Source organism: Thamnophis elegans, chromosome 16, assembly GCF_009769535.1.
Source record: "Thamnophis elegans isolate rThaEle1 chromosome 16, rThaEle1.pri, whole genome shotgun sequence".
NCBI classification, from domain to species: domain Eukaryota; kingdom Metazoa; phylum Chordata; class Lepidosauria; order Squamata; family Colubridae; genus Thamnophis; species Thamnophis elegans.
This window is the reverse complement of record NC_045556.1, coordinates 9911773-9932936: the sequence shown is the minus strand read 5'-3', so window position 1 is coordinate 9932936 and position 21164 is coordinate 9911773. Positions and strand designations below refer to the sequence as shown.

The following is a 21164-nucleotide window of genomic DNA, read 5'->3' as shown; positions in this document are numbered from 1 at the left end:
ACATCTTGGTTATGTTTTTTCGATTCCTACAGTAGATATCATAGGTTGGCTATCACTCAAACACCCAGATTTTGATTCCTAGAGCCTGCTTTGATGGGTTCTGGCCATTTTCTGGACAAAGTTATCCAGAAGTTGTTTGGCATTGCCTCCAGAGACAATGGAGAGAGTGATTGGTCATCCATTGTTGCTAAGATGTGACTAGAACTCCCAGGTTCTAGTCCAATACCTTAACCACTAAACCAAACTAGCTCTCATTCGTAAACTGAGACTAAATGCATTAGAACAGTATCAATTAAAGTTTCCTCTTTAACGTAGCTGGGTCTTTTCCTGTGAAACTGAAAAGAAAATGCTCTTAAAAGACGAATGGTTCCAATTTTGTGGAACCATAAAAAGCAGTTTCTAACTTAACAGGAAGAAGAAAACCAATGCAAAACCTACCTCATTAATCATGAAGTGCGTTGTGATGAGGAACATCTGTAAATAGAAGAAGGCAATCTATCTTGCCCTTCCCTTTCCTAACTTTTTAAAAATAGTTTTCCTTCATTGTCTATCAGAGGATATTGCAATCTCAGGGATTAAAACTTCAGCAGGTCTTTCTGAATTTCACTTGCATTCCCCTCCTTGATTTTGCCCACGGTACATTATTTTTATATGGTTCCTTCCAAAGGAATGTAGAAACGGTGGTTTTATATAGAAAACTGTTCTGGTTTTATATCCTGCAACTATTCTTCATATGTTTTAGCGTCCAGTCCCCTAATCATCTTTGCTGCTCTTCTCTGCACTCATTCTAAAGTCCCAATATCTTTTCTACATCGTGGCGACCAAAACTGGATGCAGAATTCCAAACGTGGCCTTACCAAGGCATTATAAAGTGGTATTAACACTTCACGGGATCTTGATTCTATCCCTCTGTTGATGCAGCCTAGAACTGTGTTGGCTTTTTTGGCAGCTGCTGCATACGGCTGGCTCCTATTTAAATGGTTGTCCACTAGGACTCCAAGATCCCTCTCACATTTACTACTATTGAGTAATGTTAGACTATATTAAAATATTAGACTATGGAAGCTTATCAAAGAGAGATTCGTCCTGGAAGTAGGAAGATATTTCTTAACAATGAGAACAATGACTTAGTGGAGAGACCCTGTTCTAATTTTACATGGTTCCTTCCAAAGGAATATAGAAAGGGGCTCACTGGTTTTATGTAGCAACATTACTATTCTGAGGGGTGTGATTCTCAAAATATGGAGAACTTTCATTTTTTTAAAAACCAGTATCCGATTCTGTAATACTTTCAGATCAGAATGAATGCGAGGAAGGAATTCATGACTGTGACTCAAAGCAGATGATGTGTAAAAACCTGATTGGGACATACATGTGCATATGTGGTCCAGGATTTCGGCGTGGACCCGACGGTGAAAGTTGCATAGGTGAGTGGCCATCGAAAAACTCATCTTGTTATTTCAGTTTTCACATTTATAGCACTTAGACTTATATAGCGCTTCATACTGCTTTACAGCATTCTCTGGGGTTTTTTTGTTTTTTTTTTACAAATGTCAGTATATTTCCCCCAACAATCTGGGTCCTCAGTTTACTGACCTCAGAAGGATGGAAGGCTGGGTCAACCTTGAGCTGGTCAGGTTCGAACTCCTGGCTGTGGGCAGTGTTTGTCTCTAATACTGCATTCTAAGCACTGCGCTATTAGGGCTTCTGACTCATGAATCTCATAGCAACAACGCTTAGATTTATATACTGTTTCATAGTGTGTTACAGCCCTTTCTAAGCGGTTTACAAAGTCAGCCTATTGCCCCCAACAATCTGGGTTTTCATTTGACTGACCTCAGAAGGATGTAAGAAGATGTTGGATAGCCATCTGTCTGAAATGGTATAGGGTTTCCTGCCTAGGCAGAGGGTTGGACTAGAAGACCTCCAAGATCCCTTCCAACTCTGCTATTGTATTGTATTGTATTGAATCAATCTTGAACTAGTCAAGTTGAACTGCTGACAGTGGGCAGAATTAGCCTGCAATGCTGCATTCTAACCACTGCGCCACCAGGGCTCTTTTATTTCCTGTGGGAATTTGTTTAATGATTTAAGATTTTTTAAAACTCCCATCTCTCCTACCCATTCATATAAATGAGATTATAGGATTGGATCTTAGTTACATTTGTTTTCCATTTGTAGCAATTACATATTTTTATTGCCTTTTATAAAAGATAGAAGTATTTATTATTTTGGAATGAATGCAGTTGGTTTTTTTTGGTTTTGTTCTGCTAAATGTTGAACTCAGTAAGCGAATACTGCATTTGGATATATCTTTGGAACAGATGAAAATGAATGTCAGGCGAAACCTGGGTTGTGCGAAAACGGACGGTGTGTAAATACGCAGGGAAGCTACCGATGTGAATGTGAAGATGGTTTCCTAGTCAACGAAGCCCAGAACGAATGTTTAGGTAAGCCTTTAGAATGATACACCGTTAGGATGGGGGGAGAATAAAAGTGATTAATTCCTCGTTTGCAATATTCCCCGATTTGGAAACTCTGATAATAATTAGCACATAAGTGAAACTTAAACTAAAATCCATTGTCTTATTTTATTTATTTATTTATTTGTTTGTTTGTTTGTTTATTTATTTATTTATTGGTCTTGTATGCCGCCCACTCCCGAAGGACTCCAGGCAGCTTACAATAAACAGAGGAAGGGGATAAATAGACAGACAGACAAACAACAGTTTAAAATACACAACATTCATAGTTACAGTGGGGCTGGCTATTTCAACAGCCCCCCAGCCTGCCGGAGCAGCCAAATCTTAGTGGCTTTGCAGAAGGCCGGGAGAGTAGTAAGGGTCCGGATCTCCACGGGGAGCTCGTTCCAGAGGGCTGGAGCTGCAACAGAGAAGGCTCTCCCCCGGGGAGTTGCCAGCCGGCATTGGCTGGCAGATGGAATCCGGAGGAGGCCTAGTCTGTGCGATCTGATCGGTCTATGGGAGGTAATTGGCAGGAGGCGGTCTCTCAGGTACCCAGGTCCGATGCCATGTAGGGTTTTATAAGTAACGACTAGCACCTTGAAGCGAGTCCGGAGACTAATGGGTAGCCAGTGCAGCTCGCAGAGGATAGGTGTAACATGGGTGTACCTGGGTGTACCCACGATCGCTCGCGCAGCTGCATTCTGGACCAGCTGAAGTCTTTGAACACTCTTCAAGGGCAGCCCCATTATCTCACTGTAGGATTCCACTGGATATGAAGTATAATCAATGCTCCCCCCTTTTGTGTATGAATTGGCTTTGAATTGTTCTGCTGTTATGTAACAATCCTTTGGGATATTCTAAACTCTTGATCGCACCTCCATCTTTTCTTTCTCAAGATTTGATCACCAGGGCAGAATTCCCTGGTGTTCTTTTTTTCTCCTCACTCGGTGTCCTTTCTTCTCTTTTCTTTCTTCAGACGTCATGCCTTCTTTCTTACTGCTGCCTGACTACCTTATTTCTCCTGCTCCAATTCCTAAATATGGCTAAGTATGCTCTTCCTTTTATACGCCTGCTTCCAAATCCTTGTCCTGCCCTCCGTTTGCTAGGCGTTTGTCCTTCCACCGTTTTCCAACCGATGTCCTTTTGCTTTGCAGATGTCAGAGTAGGCTACTGCTTCACCGAAACCTTACATACCATGTGCCAGCTCGACTCGAGCAACAGGATTTCGGTGACCAAATCGGAGTGCTGCTGCGACAGCGGGCGAGGATGGGGATCCAGTTGCGAGATCTGCCCATTCCAGGGCACCCTTGCGTTTAAGAAGCTTTGTCCATACGGCCGTGGGCTGACCACTACTGGAGAAGGTGGGGAAAATAAGACCCCAGCAGGTTCCAGAACAAGGATTGTTTGCAAATGTCCCCAAATATTAGTGTTTAATAATAAAATACGTGTCTTTATTATCGGGATAGTTAGCAAGGGACGCACGCAGCTACATTCCGAATTGTAGGGCAACAGGTCTTGCGTTTTTAGCTTGAGGGATCCAGTTGGGAAGGGGTTCGCAAAACCTAACAAACACTTGAAGATCCAGAGTTTCTCTGCTTCTGTTCAGCGGCAACTTGATGTCAGGGTTCCATCTTTGACATAGGCCTGTGTTGGTGAACCTATGGCATGTGTGCCAGGGGTGGTGCACAGAGCTCTCTCTGTGGGCCCGTGTGCCATCGTCCCAGCTCAGCCAGCTGGTTGTCAGGTTTCCAAGGCGCATATACATGCCGGCAGCTGGTTGTTGGTTGTCCAGCACCTTCTGGTTTGGGCACTTTATGCCTAAAAGGTTCATCAAAGTTCAAGGTTCAAGGTTCATTTTATTTATATGCCACCCTATTCCCAGCGGGACTCAGGGCGGCGCACAAACCCAAAGGAGGGGAAGGGAAACACAGAACTACAGCAAAAAGTACAGAGAATTTAAAAACGACCAACAGCCACACGATTCGAGAGGGGAAGGGAACTCATCGACCCCAGGCCTGCCAATACAGCCAGGTTTTAACGGCTTTTCGGAAGGCCTGGAGAGAGGTGAGGGTCCGAATCTCTGCGGGGAGCTCGTTCCAAAGGGCCAGAGCCGCCACAGAGAAGGCCCTCCCCCAGGTAGTAGCCAGATGACATTGGCTAGTAGACAGAACCCGGAGGAGGCCTAATCTGTGTGATCTAATGGGTCTTTGGGAGGTAATTGGCAGCAAGCGGTCTCTCAAGTACCCAGGTCCAATACCATGAAGGGCTTCACTGGCATAGGGCCTTCTGGCCTGCCACTTGGAGTTCTACTTCCAACATTAGTTAGGGAAGGATTCTCACCCAGAATCCAGAAGAGATATTGGGTCAATCATGACAGCCTTAGTATCTGTGTTTCCCCCAAAATAAGACCAGGTCTTATTTTAATTTTTGCTCCAAAAAGAACCATTTAGAGCTTATTGTCTGGTTAGGTCTTATTTTGGGGGAAATACAGTACTACATGTGGTCCATCTGCTAACCATCTTAACCGGGGCTTATTTTTGGGATAGGGCTTATAATACGAGCATCCTGAAAAATCATGCCAGGGCTTATTTTCTGATTGAGTCTTATATTTGGAAAAACACAGTAATTGAGAGCGAAAATGAACCCAGCCTTTCGGTAATTGTAACCGCCCTTTCTAAATTCGTCAGCATTTTGAGTAAGAATCCAAACTGGAAGACGATCTCTTTTCATTGGTCAGCAGTTTTTATTTTGTTTTGCCCTACGAAAGTATCCGAAGAAGACGGGATCCTAGAGGCAGAGTTTCAGTTTTTGTTTTTTTGTTTTTAATTATTGTTCCTTCAGTTTTGCTTTCTTTACAGTCCTGTTTCTTGAATCGCAGATATTGATGAGTGCAAGGTGATTCACAACGTTTGTCAGAATGGAGAGTGCGTCAATGAGAGAGGAACGTACCATTGTACCTGCAAGGAAGGTTACACCACCGATGTGACAGGCACACTTTGTATAGGTATGTTGTGGGTTGCCAGCCGGCTTTCACCCCAGTCCCTTCCATTGGAATGCAGGGATTGGGCCTCTTTTACTCAAAGCTAGAGAGAATTCTTCACTCAGTCATTGGAGAAGTTCTCTGTAGTGGCCTTTGATGTTAGATGAATTCATTTGTTTATTTATTTAATGTAGGCACCAGTAGTGGGATTCAGCGAGTTCGCACCTATTTGGGAGAACCAGTTGTTAACTTTCTAAGCAGTTCGGAGAACTGTTTGTTGGAAGAAATCTCCTTTCGTTTTTTCCCACTTTACAGGCCTAATCTTTACAGGGCAGGAAGGAAACATTCTGGTGTTATTTCTAGCCTCATCTTTATTGACCTGCTTACAGAAACTGCCTCTCCGGTTAAGCCTTATTCCATTGTAACAGCTAAGGCGAAGCGCCCATCGATCTGAGTGACGTTGAGTTGGCCACGCCCACCCAGTCACATGACCACCGAGCCCCGCCTACCCAGCTGATTATTAGGGCAGAGAACCAGTTGTTAAATTATTTGAATCCCACCACTTGTAGGCACCTATCTCAAATCCCTGAATCTAGGCACTTATTTTGAAGCCTTCATCGTAGGAATTTTTAAATCTCTTAATTTGTTTTTGAAAAACAAAATCCATTTTAATGAATCAATCTCCTGGTTAGAAATTAGCTGTTTTACTTGGTCAAACATAGTGAATTTTGTAAATTAAATAATATTAATATTAATACTAATAAAATTAATAACATTAATATCAATATTAATTTTAATTTTAATAACAGTTATAATATCAATATCAATATCAATGATATTAATAACATCAACATCAACATGAATATTAATATTAATATTAATACCAATTAAAGGTAGCCCTTGACCAATTGTGGTCGTATCTGTAAAATCAATGGCGCAAGGCAGATTCAGTTAACAACTGCATGATTCACTTAACAACCCTGGCGAAACGAAACCATGCTAAGCAGTGGAGAGCCTGGTCCCAAATTGTGGTCGTAGGGCGAGGATTACCTGTACCTATGATTATTCATTCCTCCCGTTTTTTATTCATTTCGGGGAACAATGTTCGTTTCTTCTTTCACTTCAGATCTGAATGAGTGCAACATGTCTCCAAAGCCTTGCAATTTTATTTGCAAGAATACGGAGGGGAGCTATCAATGCTCGTGTCCAAAAGGATACATCTTGCAGGAAGACGGCAGAAGCTGCAAAGGTAAGGAAAAAAAAATGACTGAGCTTTATATTTATATTTATCACCATCCACTCGTTTTCCTTCAGGACCAGATTGAAAAATACGCAAGTAGTATAAGATGCACGCGCGCACACACACACACACAAACAGAAAAAAAAGGAAGAAAATGGAATGGAATGGAATAGAATAGAATAGGGAAGGGAAGAGAAGAGAAGAGAAGAGAAGAGAAGAGAAGAGAAGAGAAGAGAAGAGAAGAGAAGAGAAGAGAAGAGGGCTATGGAATGGAATGGAATGGAATAGAATAGAAAATGGAAGGGAAGGGAAGGGAAGAGAAGAGGGATATGGAATGGAATGGAATAGAATAGAAAATGAAAGGGAAGGGAAGGGAAGGGAAGAGAAGAGGGATATGGAATAGAATGGAATGGAATGGAATAGAATGGAATAGAATAGAATAGAAAATGGAAGGGACGGGATGGGAAGAGAAGAGGGATATGGAATGGAATGGAATAGAATGGAATAGAAAATGGAAGGGAAGATGAGAAGAGAAGAGAAGAGGGATATGGAATGGAATGGAATGGAATGGAATGAAATAGAATAGAATGGAATAGAATAGAATAGAAAATGGAAGGGAAGGGAAGGGATGGGAAGAGAAGAGAAGAGGGATATGGAATGGAATGAAGTAGAATAGAATAGAATAGAAAATGGAAGGGAAGGGAAGGGAAGAGAAGAGGGATACGGAATGGAATGGAATAGAATAGAATAGAATAGAATAGAATAGAATAGAAGATGAGAAGAGAATAGAATAGAGATGGAATGGAAGGGAATGGAATGGATAAAGAGAATAGGGGGAATGGAATGAATAGATAGAAAATGGAAAGAATGAAGGGAGGAAGAGAAGAGAAGAGGGATACGGAATGGAATGGAATAGAATAGAATAGAATAGAATAGGGAAGGGAAGGGAAGAGAAGAGGGATACGGAATGGAATGGAATAGAATAGAATAGAATAGAATAGAATAGGGAAGGGAAGGGAAGGGAAGAGGGATAACGAATGAATGGGATAGGAAGAATGAAATAGATGGAAGGGAAGAGGAAAGAATGAGAAAATGGAAGGGAATGGAATTGGAAAAGAGAAGAGAAGAGAGAGGAATGGAATGATGGAATAGAATAGAATAGAACAGAATAGATTCCTAGCCCATCGGCATGGTTAGGAGGAGGCTTCTTTGAACCTGCCCTATCTAGGTTTCCTGGTAAAATACATGGGAAAATCCCATAGGGGGGAAAAGCTGTTTAGGATTACGGTTCGGTCCCCATGAACTGGGGAGAAGTATGTTGTCATGTTGTCTTGATGAGGAGCAAAACCTGAACAAATGAATTTGCTGTCCTTTCAGATTTTGATGAATGTGCAACCAAACAACACAACTGCCAGTTTCTTTGTGTCAACACTATTGGAGGCTTTACTTGTAAATGTCCCCCTGGCTTTACTCAACACCATTCTGCATGTATTGGTGAGTGAGAAGAAATATCAACACATCTTTGTCCTCCTATTTCCCCCACAACAACCACTCTGTGCAGCCACTTTGTCTGAGAGAGAAGGACTGACCCAAAGTCACCCAGTTGGCTTTCATGTCTAGAACAGGACTAGAACTCACCCCCTCCTGGTGATTGGCTCAAAATCCCCCAGTCGGCTTTCATGCCTAAGGCGGGACTAGAACTCACCCCCTCCTGGTGATTGGCTCAAAATCCCCCAGTCGGCTTTTATGCCTAAGGCGGGATTAGAACTCACCCCCTCCTGGTGATTGGTTGAAAATCCCCCAGCTGATTTTCATGCCTAAGGCAGGACTAGAACTCATGAATGCCCGCTTTCTAGTCTGGTGCTTTAACCGCTAGACCAACCTGTCCCCCCCCTCTCTCTCTTTCATTGTAGAAGCCTTGTAGACACACACCCACATACCCACAAAAGGAGAGATTATCTAATATCCATATGTATTTCTTTTAGATAACAATGAATGCGCCACTGACGTCAATCTTTGTGGGTCAAAGGGAGTTTGTCAAAATACTCCTGGAAGCTTTACGTGTGAATGCCAGCGGGGCTTTGCCCTGGACCAAACTGGTGCCGCCTGCGAAGGTACGTCTCTTGAGGACTTACATGACCTTCTACTCTTTTACCTTGTCCTGAGTGTTAATAAATGGTTCACCCACAAAAGGGCGAATGACAAAAGCGCGCCTGACTAAACCGCGGTGACAAAACCGCGAGTTCTAAAGCGCGCCGACGAATGAGCGCTGAAGCGCGCCGACAACAGCGCGCCGACAGAAGCGCGCTGTAACCCTAACCCTAACCCTAACCCTAACCCTAAACCTAACCCCTACCTTTACTTAAATCGCGCTTCTGTCGGCGCGCTGTTGTCGGCGCGCTGTTGTCGGCGCGCTGTTGTCGGCACGTTGATGACATTGTGGTTTTAGCGACGCGGTTTAGTCAGCGCGGTTTTGTCGTTTGCCCTTTTGTCGGGTCACGTTAATAAATAGCAACAGCACTAGACTAATATATCACTTTACAGTGCTCTACAGCCCTCTCTAATAGTGGTAGGATTCAAAAATATTTACTACTGGTTCTGTGGGTGTGGCTTGGCTTGGTGGGCATGGCAGGGGAAGGATATTGTAAAATCCCCATTCCCTTCCCACCCCATTAACCTGCTTTCCAGCTCCATTCTCCTGTGCAGGGCAACAGAAGAAGACCATGCCAATTAGCTGGGATGCCAATCAGCTGGGACTCGGGAGGCAGCGAATAGATGAGGGTGGAGCCAGCCAGAGGTGGTATTTGCCAGTGCTCCAAACTACTCAAAATTTCTGCTACCGATTGGTTAGAACTGGCTTAATACCACCTCTGCTCTCTAAGCTGTTCACAGAGTCAGCTTATTGCCCCCAGCAATCTGGGTCCTCATTTTACCCACCTTGGAAGGACAGAAGGCTGAGTCAACCTTGAGCCTGGTGGGATTCGAACTGCCAAATTGCAGGCAGCTGGCAGTCAGAAGTACCTTGCAGTACTGCACTCTAACCACCGTGCCACTGTGGCTCGTTAATGCATTTAAATGCACCATGGCCTAATTAACTCTTTTAAAATCAACTGGTAATTATATCTATGTGGGCGTTCCATTAGCATCTTGGAACGCGGAACCATTGTTGTTGTTTTTCCAGCAAAGTAATCCAAAATATTTCCCATCTATGCTTTATTTTGTTGTTGCAGATGTCGATGAGTGTGATGGAAATCACCGATGCCAGCATGGATGCCAGAATATAATTGGAGGATACAGGTGTAGCTGCCCACAAGGCTACCTCCAACATTATCAGTGGAACCAATGTGTTGGCAAGTCTCGTTTTTTTTTAATGTCTGAGCACGCACGTCCCTTTCTCGAGTTAGCAATTAAATTTTTGGCTGGGTTGATTGTTGTTTAGTTGATTTCGAAGTAATTTCCTGTACAGTTTTTAGGAAACACATGAGATTATCAAAGAAGCCCTTTTGCCTAGCTGGAACTGTCGTTAGAAAAATCTCAGAAAAACATGGGTTTCTCCGTAGTAATGTAGGACTTTAAAGATGCCAATCAGAACTTCTGCTTCTGGTCCAGAATCTAGTGCTGATCGGTGTTTCCGCCATTAGCAAATAAAATCACCAATTAGACAGTGGTCTTGAGTCTTTACTGATTAGCCTTTGAGCCATACCAAAGTGCAAAGTTCCAGAAACAAATTATTGCTAAAATTTGATAAAAGCAATATAAAATGGAGTTTGATAACATACAATATAAAATGGAATTGGAATAAAATAAGATTTAAAATGGAATTGGAATAAAGTACGATTTAAAATGGAATTGGAATAAAATACGATTTAAAATGGAATGGGAATAAAATACAGTCTAAAATGAAATTGGAATAGGATACAATAATTTAAGACAGAGATAGAAAATAGGATAAAATTATATTTCGGTGTCACCCCTGCCATCTACCCCAACCCGTCCCACATATGCAGATCTCAACCGAATCATTTTGTTCAAGTATTGTGCTGTGTTAAATGTTGTTTTTCTGGTTCTGGTCGCACATAAGGTGTTTTGATATGAGAAACAACTAATTAGAGAAAATTGCTTTGTTTAATTCACGAGGAGAGCCATAAGTAATTCTCCCGAGGTGCTTTCAGAGGCATGCAAAATGATTTGACCGTTATTCCTGTGAATGCAGCAAGAATATTCTAAAAACTAATTTTAATTAAGGAACTCATTTTCGGGGTTATTTCCAGCACTGCACCTAATTTAATCGGTTAATTGGAACCGCCGTTCTTTCCAGAGATACATATGGGGATGGCAAATGCAACAACTGACCATTGGTTGGGCCTGGTTTGCTTTTTCTTTCTTTTTCTTTTTTTAGTATCTTTTTATTTTTTATTGTGGCCCAGCGTTAAGGGAGGTTCCTGGTTTTAGTTGGGGTTAAGAAAACTTGCTCTCACTTATACATGGTTGCCCATTGGGAATGTGGCCTTTTCAGTCCAAAAAAAGAATTGGAAAGTTACTCAAGCTTGCTATATTTTTAAAAATGAAATATTGGCTTAGAAAGACCTGTACAGCTTAAATTAAGTGTTCGGTTGGACCTTTTCAGGTTTTTTGCTGAGTTACAAAATCATTACAGGTAATCCTCGACTTACGACCTTAAAATTGAGCCCAACCTTTTTTGTTGCCAAGTGAAACATTTGCTAAGTGAATTTTGCCCCATTTTGTGCTGTGGTTGTTAAGTGAATCACTGCAACTATTAAGTTAGTAACACGGTGGCTAAGTCAATCTTGTTCCCCCCTTGATTTTGCTTTTAAGAAGGTCGCAAAAGGGGAATCACAGGACCTTGCAACCGTCATAAATATGAGTCAGTAGCCAAACATCTGAATTTGGATCGCATGTCCATGGGGATACATGCAACAGTCGTAAGTGCGGAAAACGGTCATAGCTCCCTTTTTCTGGTGCCATTGTAACTTTGGAGGGTTACTAAATGAACTGTTGTAAGTCGAGGACTCCCTGTAAATGGAACACTACCATTGTTCTGGTTTTGAAAATGAAACCTGGGGGGTGTTATTCCTGCATTGAATTGTGTGCAGTCTGGTTGACATTGGCAGAATTCAAAAAATGGCTGGTAGGAACACTACAATATCAGGAAATCCCACAACTGTAGACTAAACTATGAAGCTGAAAAAGCTTTTTGGAAGAACACTCTGTGTGTGTGTGTGTGTGTGTGTGTGTGTGTGTGTGTGTGTGAAAAAACCTGAACTTTTTCTTCAGTGCCATATACTTTTTAAAAACCGTTCCCCTTCCCCCGCCCCCCAGTGTTATCTCATTTGTACCTCGGCGCACAATTTATTCTCCTCTCAACAAGCATCATGTGCTAAACTCCAATACAAGTTGCATTAAATAGAGAGGAAAGAAAAATGAATCCAGCTGTTCTTCTTACAGCTTCAATTCTGACCTAGAATTAGTTCTATTTGAGAGCCATAAATGAGCTAATCAATTCCCAGATCAAATTTCCATTCTGTCACAAGTCCATTAATCAGCCCTTAGGCAGGGAACACAGCTCTCTCTCTCTCTGTTTTCCCATCCATAACTTATGGATGATACTTTTATTATTTTTTTTAAAAAACCCTTTGATTCAGTTATTATCTTTATCCATTTGCCAGATCTCATAATGTAGATTGACAGAAGGAAACGGGTAAAGTAAGAAGATTTTTTTTAACAGCACATAACAGAATGATAAAATAACTATATTAGATAATAATAAACACAATTGTTAAAGACAAGTAAGCAAATGACTCAACGTTTATGAATCAAATTCATAATCAACCTAATGTCATTTCTTTTTAATTGTTCCCTTTGAGAAGAATAGAATTCTTTAGAATAGAATAGAATTCTTTATTGGCCAAGTGTGATTGGACACACAAGGAATTTGTCTTTGATGCATAGCTTGGGTACTGTAACAATTGAGGGGGGGGGGTGGAATATAGTTTATGTCACAAAATAAATCAGGTTATTAGATAATTCTAGTGGGATGTTTTATTTCATAGTCCGGTAGAATTGCTTCCTGTGTAAAATACTAGGGCTACTAAATTGTATTTCACATAAAGGCTTTAAAGTATAAATCTTGTTTAGTTCAAAGAACTTGCAAAGTCTTTAACGTACAGTAAGTGAGTTTCTGAAATAAATCATTTTATATAGTTTCACCAAGTTTCCTCAAACTCAGCACTATCAGTTATGTGATTTAAGGCTGACGAATTTTCCAGACAATAATGCCATTTCTGAGAATTTTCAGAGCTGAAGTCTACACATCTGGAAGATATATGTCTAATAATGAATCCAGTATTATATGCATCATGCTGTAAATTATTGGCTGCATTCATTTAAGACAAGTTTTTAATCAGCCCTTATTAGATAAACAATGAACATAATTTGTTCAAATCGTTGTAAAAATTAGCTGTTCATTTATCTTGATTTAACTATATATGACGGTTTAACTAGGTGTTGATAATGAAAGGCGTTCAATAGTTTTGGCATTAGTGCAAATATTGTGTGCACCCCATGAATTGGATGAGAATCAAAATGACAGACCACAAGCCAGGCATAAGGAATAATAATTATTTAGTTACAGAGCCAGCTTGATATAGTGGTTAAGGTACCAGGCCAGAAACGGAGGCTGTGAGTTCTAGTCCTGCCTTAGGCAAGAAGTAAACTGGGTGACCTTGGGGCGGTCACTATCTCTCATCCCTAGGGAGAAGGCAATGACAAATCACTTCCAAAATCTTCCCAACAAAACTGCATGGACTTGTTCAGGCGTCAATAGTGATTTGAAGATATTAAAAGAGAGTAGAGTAGAGTAAGCTAGAGTAGAGTAGAGTAGAGTGAAGAAGAAGAGGAGAGGAAGAAGAGGGGAGGAAGAGAGGGAAGAAGGAGAGAGGAGGAAGAAAGAGAGGGGAGGGGAGTGAAGAAGCAGAGGGGAAGGGAGGAAGAACAGGAGAGGACAAAGAGGAGAGGAGAGAAAGAAGAGAGGAGAGGAAAGGGGGAGGAGAGGGAAGAAAGAGAGGAACAAGAGGGGAGGGGAGGAAGAGAGGGAAGAAGGAGAGAGGAGGAAGAAAGAGAGAGGGGAGGGGAGGAAGAACAGGAGAGGAAAAAGAGGAGAGGAGAAGAAGAAGAGAGGAGAGGAAGGGGGGAGGAGAGGGAAGATAGAGAGGAACAAGAGGGGAGGGGAGGAAGAGAGGGAAGAAGGAGAGAGGAGGAAGAAAGAGAGAGGGGAGGGGAGAGGAGTGAAAAAGCAGAGGGGAGGGGAGGAAGAACAGGAGAGGAAAAAGAGGAGAGGAGAGGAAGAGAGGAGAGGAGAGTGAAGAAGAAGAGAGGAAGAAGAGGGGAGGGGAGGAAGAGAAGGAAGGAGAGAGGAGGAAGAAAGAGAGAGGGGAGAGGAGTGAAGAAGCAGAGGGAGGGGAGGAAGAACAGGAGAGGAAAAAGAGGAGAAGGAGAGAAAGAAGAGAGGAGAGGAAGAGAGGAGAGTGAAGAAGAGGAGAGGAAGAAGAGGGGAGGGGAGGAGACAGGGAAGGAGAGAGGAGGAAGAAGGAGAGAGGGGAGGGGAGAGGAGAGTCCCATCTCGGTCATGGAGATTTTAGATAGACGGAATCCTTGCCCCTGAATCTACTTGTGTGCAGGATATTTACTAGATAAATGTGATAGTTGTGACTAAATATCTCAGTATCATTATTAGAACAATGATCCAACCTTCTTTGCTTTGTCTTCCAGATGAAAACGAATGCCTCAGCTCTCATATCTGCGGTGGGGCCTCTTGCCACAACACGTTGGGAAGTTACAAATGCATGTGCCCCACTGGATATAATTTTGAACAGTTCAGTGGGCAATGCCAGGATGTGAACGAATGTGGGTCCTCTCAGGCTCCATGCAGCTACGGTTGCTCCAATACAGAAGGTGGTTATGTCTGCGGATGCCCACCAGGGTACTTCCGAATAGGACAAGGGTGAGAAGATGCTTTTGGACCTACAACAACAACAACAACAAATACCCTCCTAGTTTCTTTAGATTAATGCAGACCAACCCATGTAGGGGAAATGGAATCCGCAAGAAAAGGCACAGCTATAAACTCCATTTCTTGAGCAAAAGTTGCATTGACAATAGGAGATGTAAACAATGGATATATTATAGTTTGGTCCATTCCTTCGTGTTCCTTTGACTCTATCAGTTGATGATACAATCCCCACGAATTAAAAAAATATATTCAAGTTTAGAAATAAAATGGCTTTCTCATAGATCAGATTTCTATTAAATTGTTAAAAGATGCAGAGGTACAAAATATATAGGCATTGTATCTTATATGTAAGACCATAAGAATCTTATATGTAACACCATATCTTATATGTAAGATCATATCTTATATGTATCTTATATGTAAGACCATAAGAATCTTATATGTAAGACAGGGGTGGGTTTCTCGCCCCGTTCCAACCGGTTCGGTTGGAACAGGGCCGGCGGCGTCCTCGTGCACGTGTGCAGTGCACGCATGCGTACTAGCGCCTGTGCGATGCTCCAGCTGCTCCTGGAGGATCGCGCAGGCGCTGTATGCACTCTGCGCATGCGTGGAAGCGCAGAACTAGTCAAAACCGGGTAAGAAATGCGGGCGGGCGGGTGGATCCTTCGGCGTTCCCGGAAGTTACTTACTTCTGGGTTCGCCGACCAACCGGTTCGCGGGGACCGCTGTGAACCGCCTGAAACCCACCCCTGATGTAAGACCATATCTTATATGTATCTTATATGTAAGACCATAAGGAAGGCCGAGCGCCAAAGAATTGAGGCCTTTGAACTATGGTGCTGGAGAAGACTCCTGTGAGTCCCTTGGACTGCAAGGTGATCAAATTGGTCAGTCCTAGAGGAGATCAACCCAAACTGCTCTTTAGAAGGCCAGATCCAGGAGGTGAAACTCAAATACTTTGGCCACCTAATGAGAAGGAAGGACTCACTGGAGAAGAGCCTCATGCTGGGAACGATGGAGGGCAAAAGAACAAGGGAACGACAAAAAATGTGGTGGCTGGATGGTCACTGAAGCAGTAGGCATGAGCTTAAATGGACTCTAGAGGATGGTAGAGAACAGGAAGGCCTGGAGGAATGTTGTCCATGGGGCCGCGATGGGTCAGACATGACTTTGCAACTAACAACACAAAATCTTTTTTTAGCGTAGCATATAGCATGCAATAAGGATGTTATCTCATGCTTAAAGAATAGAAATATTCTTTTAATTCTGCCTGATGTCTGTTCTTTCTTTCTTTTAAATTCTGTAGACACTGCGTGGCTGGAATGGGTCTGGGGAAAGGTCAGAACCATGAACTACCGCTCAGCAGTGAAATAGATGATAGCGCTCTTTCTCCGGAAGCCTGCTACGATTGCAAAATCAATGGCTATCCGAAAAGGGGAAGGAAACGGCGAGACCTAAATGAAACCAATGCCCTGGATACAGAGGTAAGTTGCACTTTTATCCTTCTCACCTGATGTAACATTTACGTAGCTTCCATTTTGAGCATGGTTCCTTCACTTTTTTAAAAAAAAATCTATAGTAAAGTTAAGTATATAGTAAGCTGCCTTGAATGGTTTACATTCACATTGAGAACAATTAATCAGTGGAACGACTTGCCTCCAGAAGTTGTGAATGCTCCAACACTGGAAGTTTTTAAGAAGATGTTGGATAAACATTTGTCTGAAATGGTGTAGGGTTTCCTGCCTGAGCAGGGGGTTGGACTAGAAGACCTCCAAGGTCCCTTCCAGCTCTGTTATTCTATATTCTAAAACTGTATTACAGTCAAGAAAAGACTATTTCCGGTTTTCTTTCTACTTGCAAATCGCTTCCAAATTTTCTGCTTGAGACAGAAGAGAATGGAACTTTGATTTGGGGTTTTGCTGAATGGATTAATTTATTGTTGCACAAATGGCTAGTAATAACTAAGTTATGTAAAAGTTAAGGCTGTCCTTCTACGTTGGATTTTATTGTGCTGAAAAAAGTCGAAAGTTTATATTTCTTTTCCCCTTTATCCTTCATCTCTCCTCCCCCTTTCTTTCCCCTTGTCATTTCCCTATTATCTTTATTTTCATTTATGTTTTACATTACTCTAATCTGAATAAAAAATGTACACACACACACACACACTCACACACACTCACTTGTGGTCATAGACCAGCATGACAATGCTAATATTTATTTCACATGTCCCTTCACCATAGGAGATCTGATCCGTTCTGGGTAAGAGAAAAATCAGAAATTATACAGCAATAAATCTCTTTCTTTAGTAATTGAAATTGAACATGAGAGTTCTCACAGGAAAGTCAAGAACTTGGCTTTTAGATTAAAAACAAATCTTGCATAGCAGACACAGATAATGTTAATAATAATACAGATCAGCTTCTAAAGAGTCTAAGAATCCAGCCCTATATATATGTGATCCCAAGGATTAAATATTAAATTTATTTGTTTACCTTCTGATTATAATGAATTACTTGCCACTTGTTTCTGAAACTTAACTGTGGATGCTACCTGATATTAAGAAAGAAAGAAAGAAAGAAAGAAAGAAAGATGAAGGAAGGAAGGAAGGAAGGAAAGAAAGAAAAAGCAAGGAAAGAAAGAAAGAGGAAAGAAAAGAGAAAGAAAGAAAAAGGAAGGAAGGAAGGAAGGAAGGAAGGAAGGAAGGAAGGAAGGAAGGAAAGAAAAAGCAAGGAAAGAAAAAAAGAGGAAAGAAAAGAGAAAGGAAGAAAAAGGAAGAAAGAAAGAAAGAAAGAAAGAAAGTCTGATCATACATTTCCTAATTCCTTATCTTGCCAATTCCAGTCTTACTGGAAATTTGTAAAAAATTAATTTAATCTTTCTAGGAAAAGGCAGCCTCCGTGTGCTAGATTCCTCTTATATTGTGCATCAATATAATAATATAATAATGTGCAGAAATACATCACTGGATGTAATATAGTTCGTTCTTCTGACTTCTTCCCATCTTTTGCTTAGAGAATCCATGGGAACTGATACATTGGACAAACTAACTTCAAGTCTGTACATCCAAGTTTGTGTACACACACACACACACACACGAACACACACACGAACACACGAACACACACACACACACACACAGCATCCAATCCCGCATATGAAATAAACCAGGAACTATTACCCATCCATCTAACCTGCTCTAATATGTACAGTTGGCTATATTTGGTTAAACCATACTGAACCCTTGACTTCATATTTGTACAGCTGCAACCTAATTGGGTTACTGCAGATTAACTCTGCTGGGGGAAGTCCAGTTTCTCAGAAGCGGAGCTTAGTGATTTTTACCGCGATCTGCAAAAAGGCCCATGTTAAATAAATATATCTTTAAGCTTTGACTCAGCTGAAAAGGGTGTGTGTGTGTGCTTCCCTCTCCCCGAGCCTCCGTGTAGACCCTGCACTTACCTCACATCCAAAATGCACCATGTGGAGACTCCTGGGAGGGGGAGCAGAGGTGGGTTCCTACTGGTTCGGATTGGTTCGGCTGAGTAGATAGTAACTTGGCCTGCCACACCCCCAAACTGGTTCTATCAGCGGCGCCATAAGTGCCGCCATCTTGTTTTTTGCTTCACGCACGTGCAGCAGGTTTTTTTTTTTACTACTGTGCATGCGCGCCTAGTGTGCATCAAGCATGCGTGTGCGTGCAAACAAGGCAGTAGCAGAAGCTGGAACCCCCCCTGGTGGGGAGGGGTGGGCGGGGCCAGCCTGGGGTGGGATTTAGAGGTTCGACGAACCAGCCATAACGTTAGCTACGGGTTCTCCCGAACCTGGGCAAACCTGTAGCAGTCCACCCCTGAATCAAGGACTACCTATAATCTGGTCTTAAGGTGAAGTTGGGATGGAGAACATATTTTTTTTCAGGTTTTGGCATATGTTTGATATCTGACAAGTCTTGGGCCTCAGGTCCTCTGTGAAACAACTGTAAGAAAATTGTAAGAAGACCACAAGTCAGATTACCAATATTACTGACAAATGAAAGAGATCCATAGATTTGCTCTGATACACGATCGGTTCTTTTCTTCTGCCTCTTGCTTTGCCCTAAGGAAATCCACAAAGGTTTCTGTAATAATAATAAAAAATTTGGCCCGCTGCAGGGATTTGTGGAAACGTTTGTTTGTTTTAACTGCTCGGTTCTGCAAACATCTGTTAAACTATATAATTAGACACAAGCTTCAAACGCATCTCAAACCACTCCTTCTCAGGGAGTCTCAGTGTATGAAAGCCCATCTCGTAAAGGTTGGAATATTTCTCCAATAATTTGGAGGAGGATTAGGTGCTCTGGCCCACAATTGTCTCATCGATTCAGAGTACGCCAGAAAGTACTTGCGGCTAATTTAAACATTGCTTGCTTGGAAAGCAAAATTCTGGAGTAAGAAAAGGACACCATCTTCTTGAGTTAATAACATTTTGTGCTGCACCCAATAATTTAAGTAGCTGATATTTTTTGAAACCCCCACCAACAGCTTTTGGCAGCCAAAAAAGCCAATGCAATCCTAAACTGCATTAACAAAGGGATGCAATCAAGATCAAATGAGGTACTAATACTATTCTATAAAGTGTTAGTAAGACCACACCTAGAGTACTGCATCCAGTTTTGGTCACCACACCATAAAAAAGATGTTGAGACTCTAGAAAAAGTGCAGAGAAGAGCAACCAAGAGAATTAGAGGACTGGAGACTAAACATACGATGAATGGTTGCAGGAACTGGGCATGGCTAGTCTAGGGAAGAGAAGGACCAGGGGAGACATGATAGCAGTTTTCTAATATTTGGGGGGGTTGCCACAGAGAGGAGGGGGTCAAGCTATTTTCCAAGACACCTGAAGGCCAGACAAGGAATAATGGATGGAAACTGACCAAGGAGAGATTCAACCTAGAAATAAAGACGAATTTTCAGACAGTGAGAACAATCAACCCATGGAACAGAAGTTCCCTTCGGAAGTTGTGGGAGCTTCATCACTGGAGGCTTTCAAGAAGAGATTGGACTGTCGTTTGCCAAAAATGGTGTAGGGTCTCCTGCTTGAGCGGGAGGTTGGATTAGATGACCTACAAGGTCTCTTCCAATGCTGTTGATGTAAGCTTCAACAGATATGGATGATTGCAATGCTTCATGTTCGAAGGTGAAAAATTCAGGAGGAAAAAAAACCTAAAACATCTTTTTTTTTTTTTTTTACAGGGTCAGCTGGGGACACATGCCACAGTCAACCTGGCCAGCTGGGACCTTGAAAAACCGGCCGTCTTATCTTACAACATCTCCGGCCTTAACAACAAGGACCGCCTCTTGGAACTGATCCCCGCTCTCACCACCCTGACCAACCACAACCGATACTTAATAGACCACGGGAACGAAAATGGGTTCTTTAGGATAAATCAGAAAGAAGGGGTCAGCTTCCTTCATTTAGCTAAAAAGAAACCCGCTCCTGGAATATATTCACTACACATCAGCAGCATCCCGCTCTACAAAAGGAAAGAACTCCTTCAGTTTGAAGATAAGCACGACCAAGACTACCTCAGTGGAGAGCTAGGAGACAGCCTGAGAATGAAGATTGAAATTGTGCTCCATTAATTCACCAGCCAGAGACCAAAAATTATGAAAAGCCAAAGATAGCTAGGGTGAGACTTGAATGTTTTTTTTTTATTCCTCAGTAAGGTTCTTCCATATCGCAGGAGCAAGCTGTCATTGTATTCCCTTGGACACGTGAGCATTATTCCACTTTGATGTAAGTAAAGGTACCGGAAGGAATCCCTAGCTCGCGTCCATCACTTTTCTCAGGCTTCTTTGTAAGTGTAGCTACTTTTGAGATACTGAATCTTGAATTTCGGGACTGCTATTGAAAGCTGGTCACGGATACCAAGCCAATGTTTGATCAGCACAGGTGCCAAGAGTTGCAAGACCACAAGTCCATCAATTAGATGATTCTTCTTCTTCTTCTTCTTCTTCTTCTTCTTCTTCTTCTTCTTCTTCTTCTTCTTCTTCTTCTTCTTCTTCTTCTTCTTCTTCTTCTTCTTCTTCTTAAAAAAAGAAATCTTAAGATCCGCCTCTCTCCAGCTACATCTTACTAGGTCAGCCATTTCTGTAATCAATTTGGTGCTAGAAACAATGTCCAATCTAGATTTTTTTTTTAAAATAAATGCACTGTAATATATACACAATTTAGAAGCCAAAGAAATTGCCATTACTCAGTCATCGATCAACCCCGAATTTAGCTCAGTAGTTTATCTCAGTTATATCTATAATACAGTACATGTAAATTAAGGTGTGTGTATACTGTAACCATGCTATCCTTATCCATGAAGCATTTGTAAACTAGATTAATAACTCCCTTCACGCAAGGGTTTATAATGGTGCTTATAAGACCAACTACTTAACTGTATACACAAACTTGGTGGTGAAATTT

General features: G+C 41.8%; 1 protein-coding gene across 1 annotated transcript in view; it reads left to right on the top strand.

Moving 5' to 3' along the window:
- The window catches only part of FBN1 (fibrillin 1), a 229298-nt gene extending 208411 nt beyond the window's left edge, over positions 1-20887 (top strand). The window contains exons 54-64 of the mRNA XM_032232926.1: positions 1296-1427; positions 2325-2450; positions 3620-3826; positions 5344-5469; positions 6572-6694; positions 8063-8179; positions 8671-8799; positions 9916-10035; positions 14474-14705; positions 16021-16198; positions 19943-20887. Coding sequence (XP_032088817.1) covers positions 1296-1427; positions 2325-2450; positions 3620-3826; positions 5344-5469; positions 6572-6694; positions 8063-8179; positions 8671-8799; positions 9916-10035; positions 14474-14705; positions 16021-16198; positions 19943-20332 — 1880 coding nt within the window. The 3' untranslated portion in view covers positions 20333-20887. The remainder of the gene's footprint in view (positions 1-1295; positions 1428-2324; positions 2451-3619; positions 3827-5343; positions 5470-6571; positions 6695-8062; positions 8180-8670; positions 8800-9915; positions 10036-14473; positions 14706-16020; positions 16199-19942) is intronic.
- Positions 20888-21164: the final 277 nt, after the last annotated feature.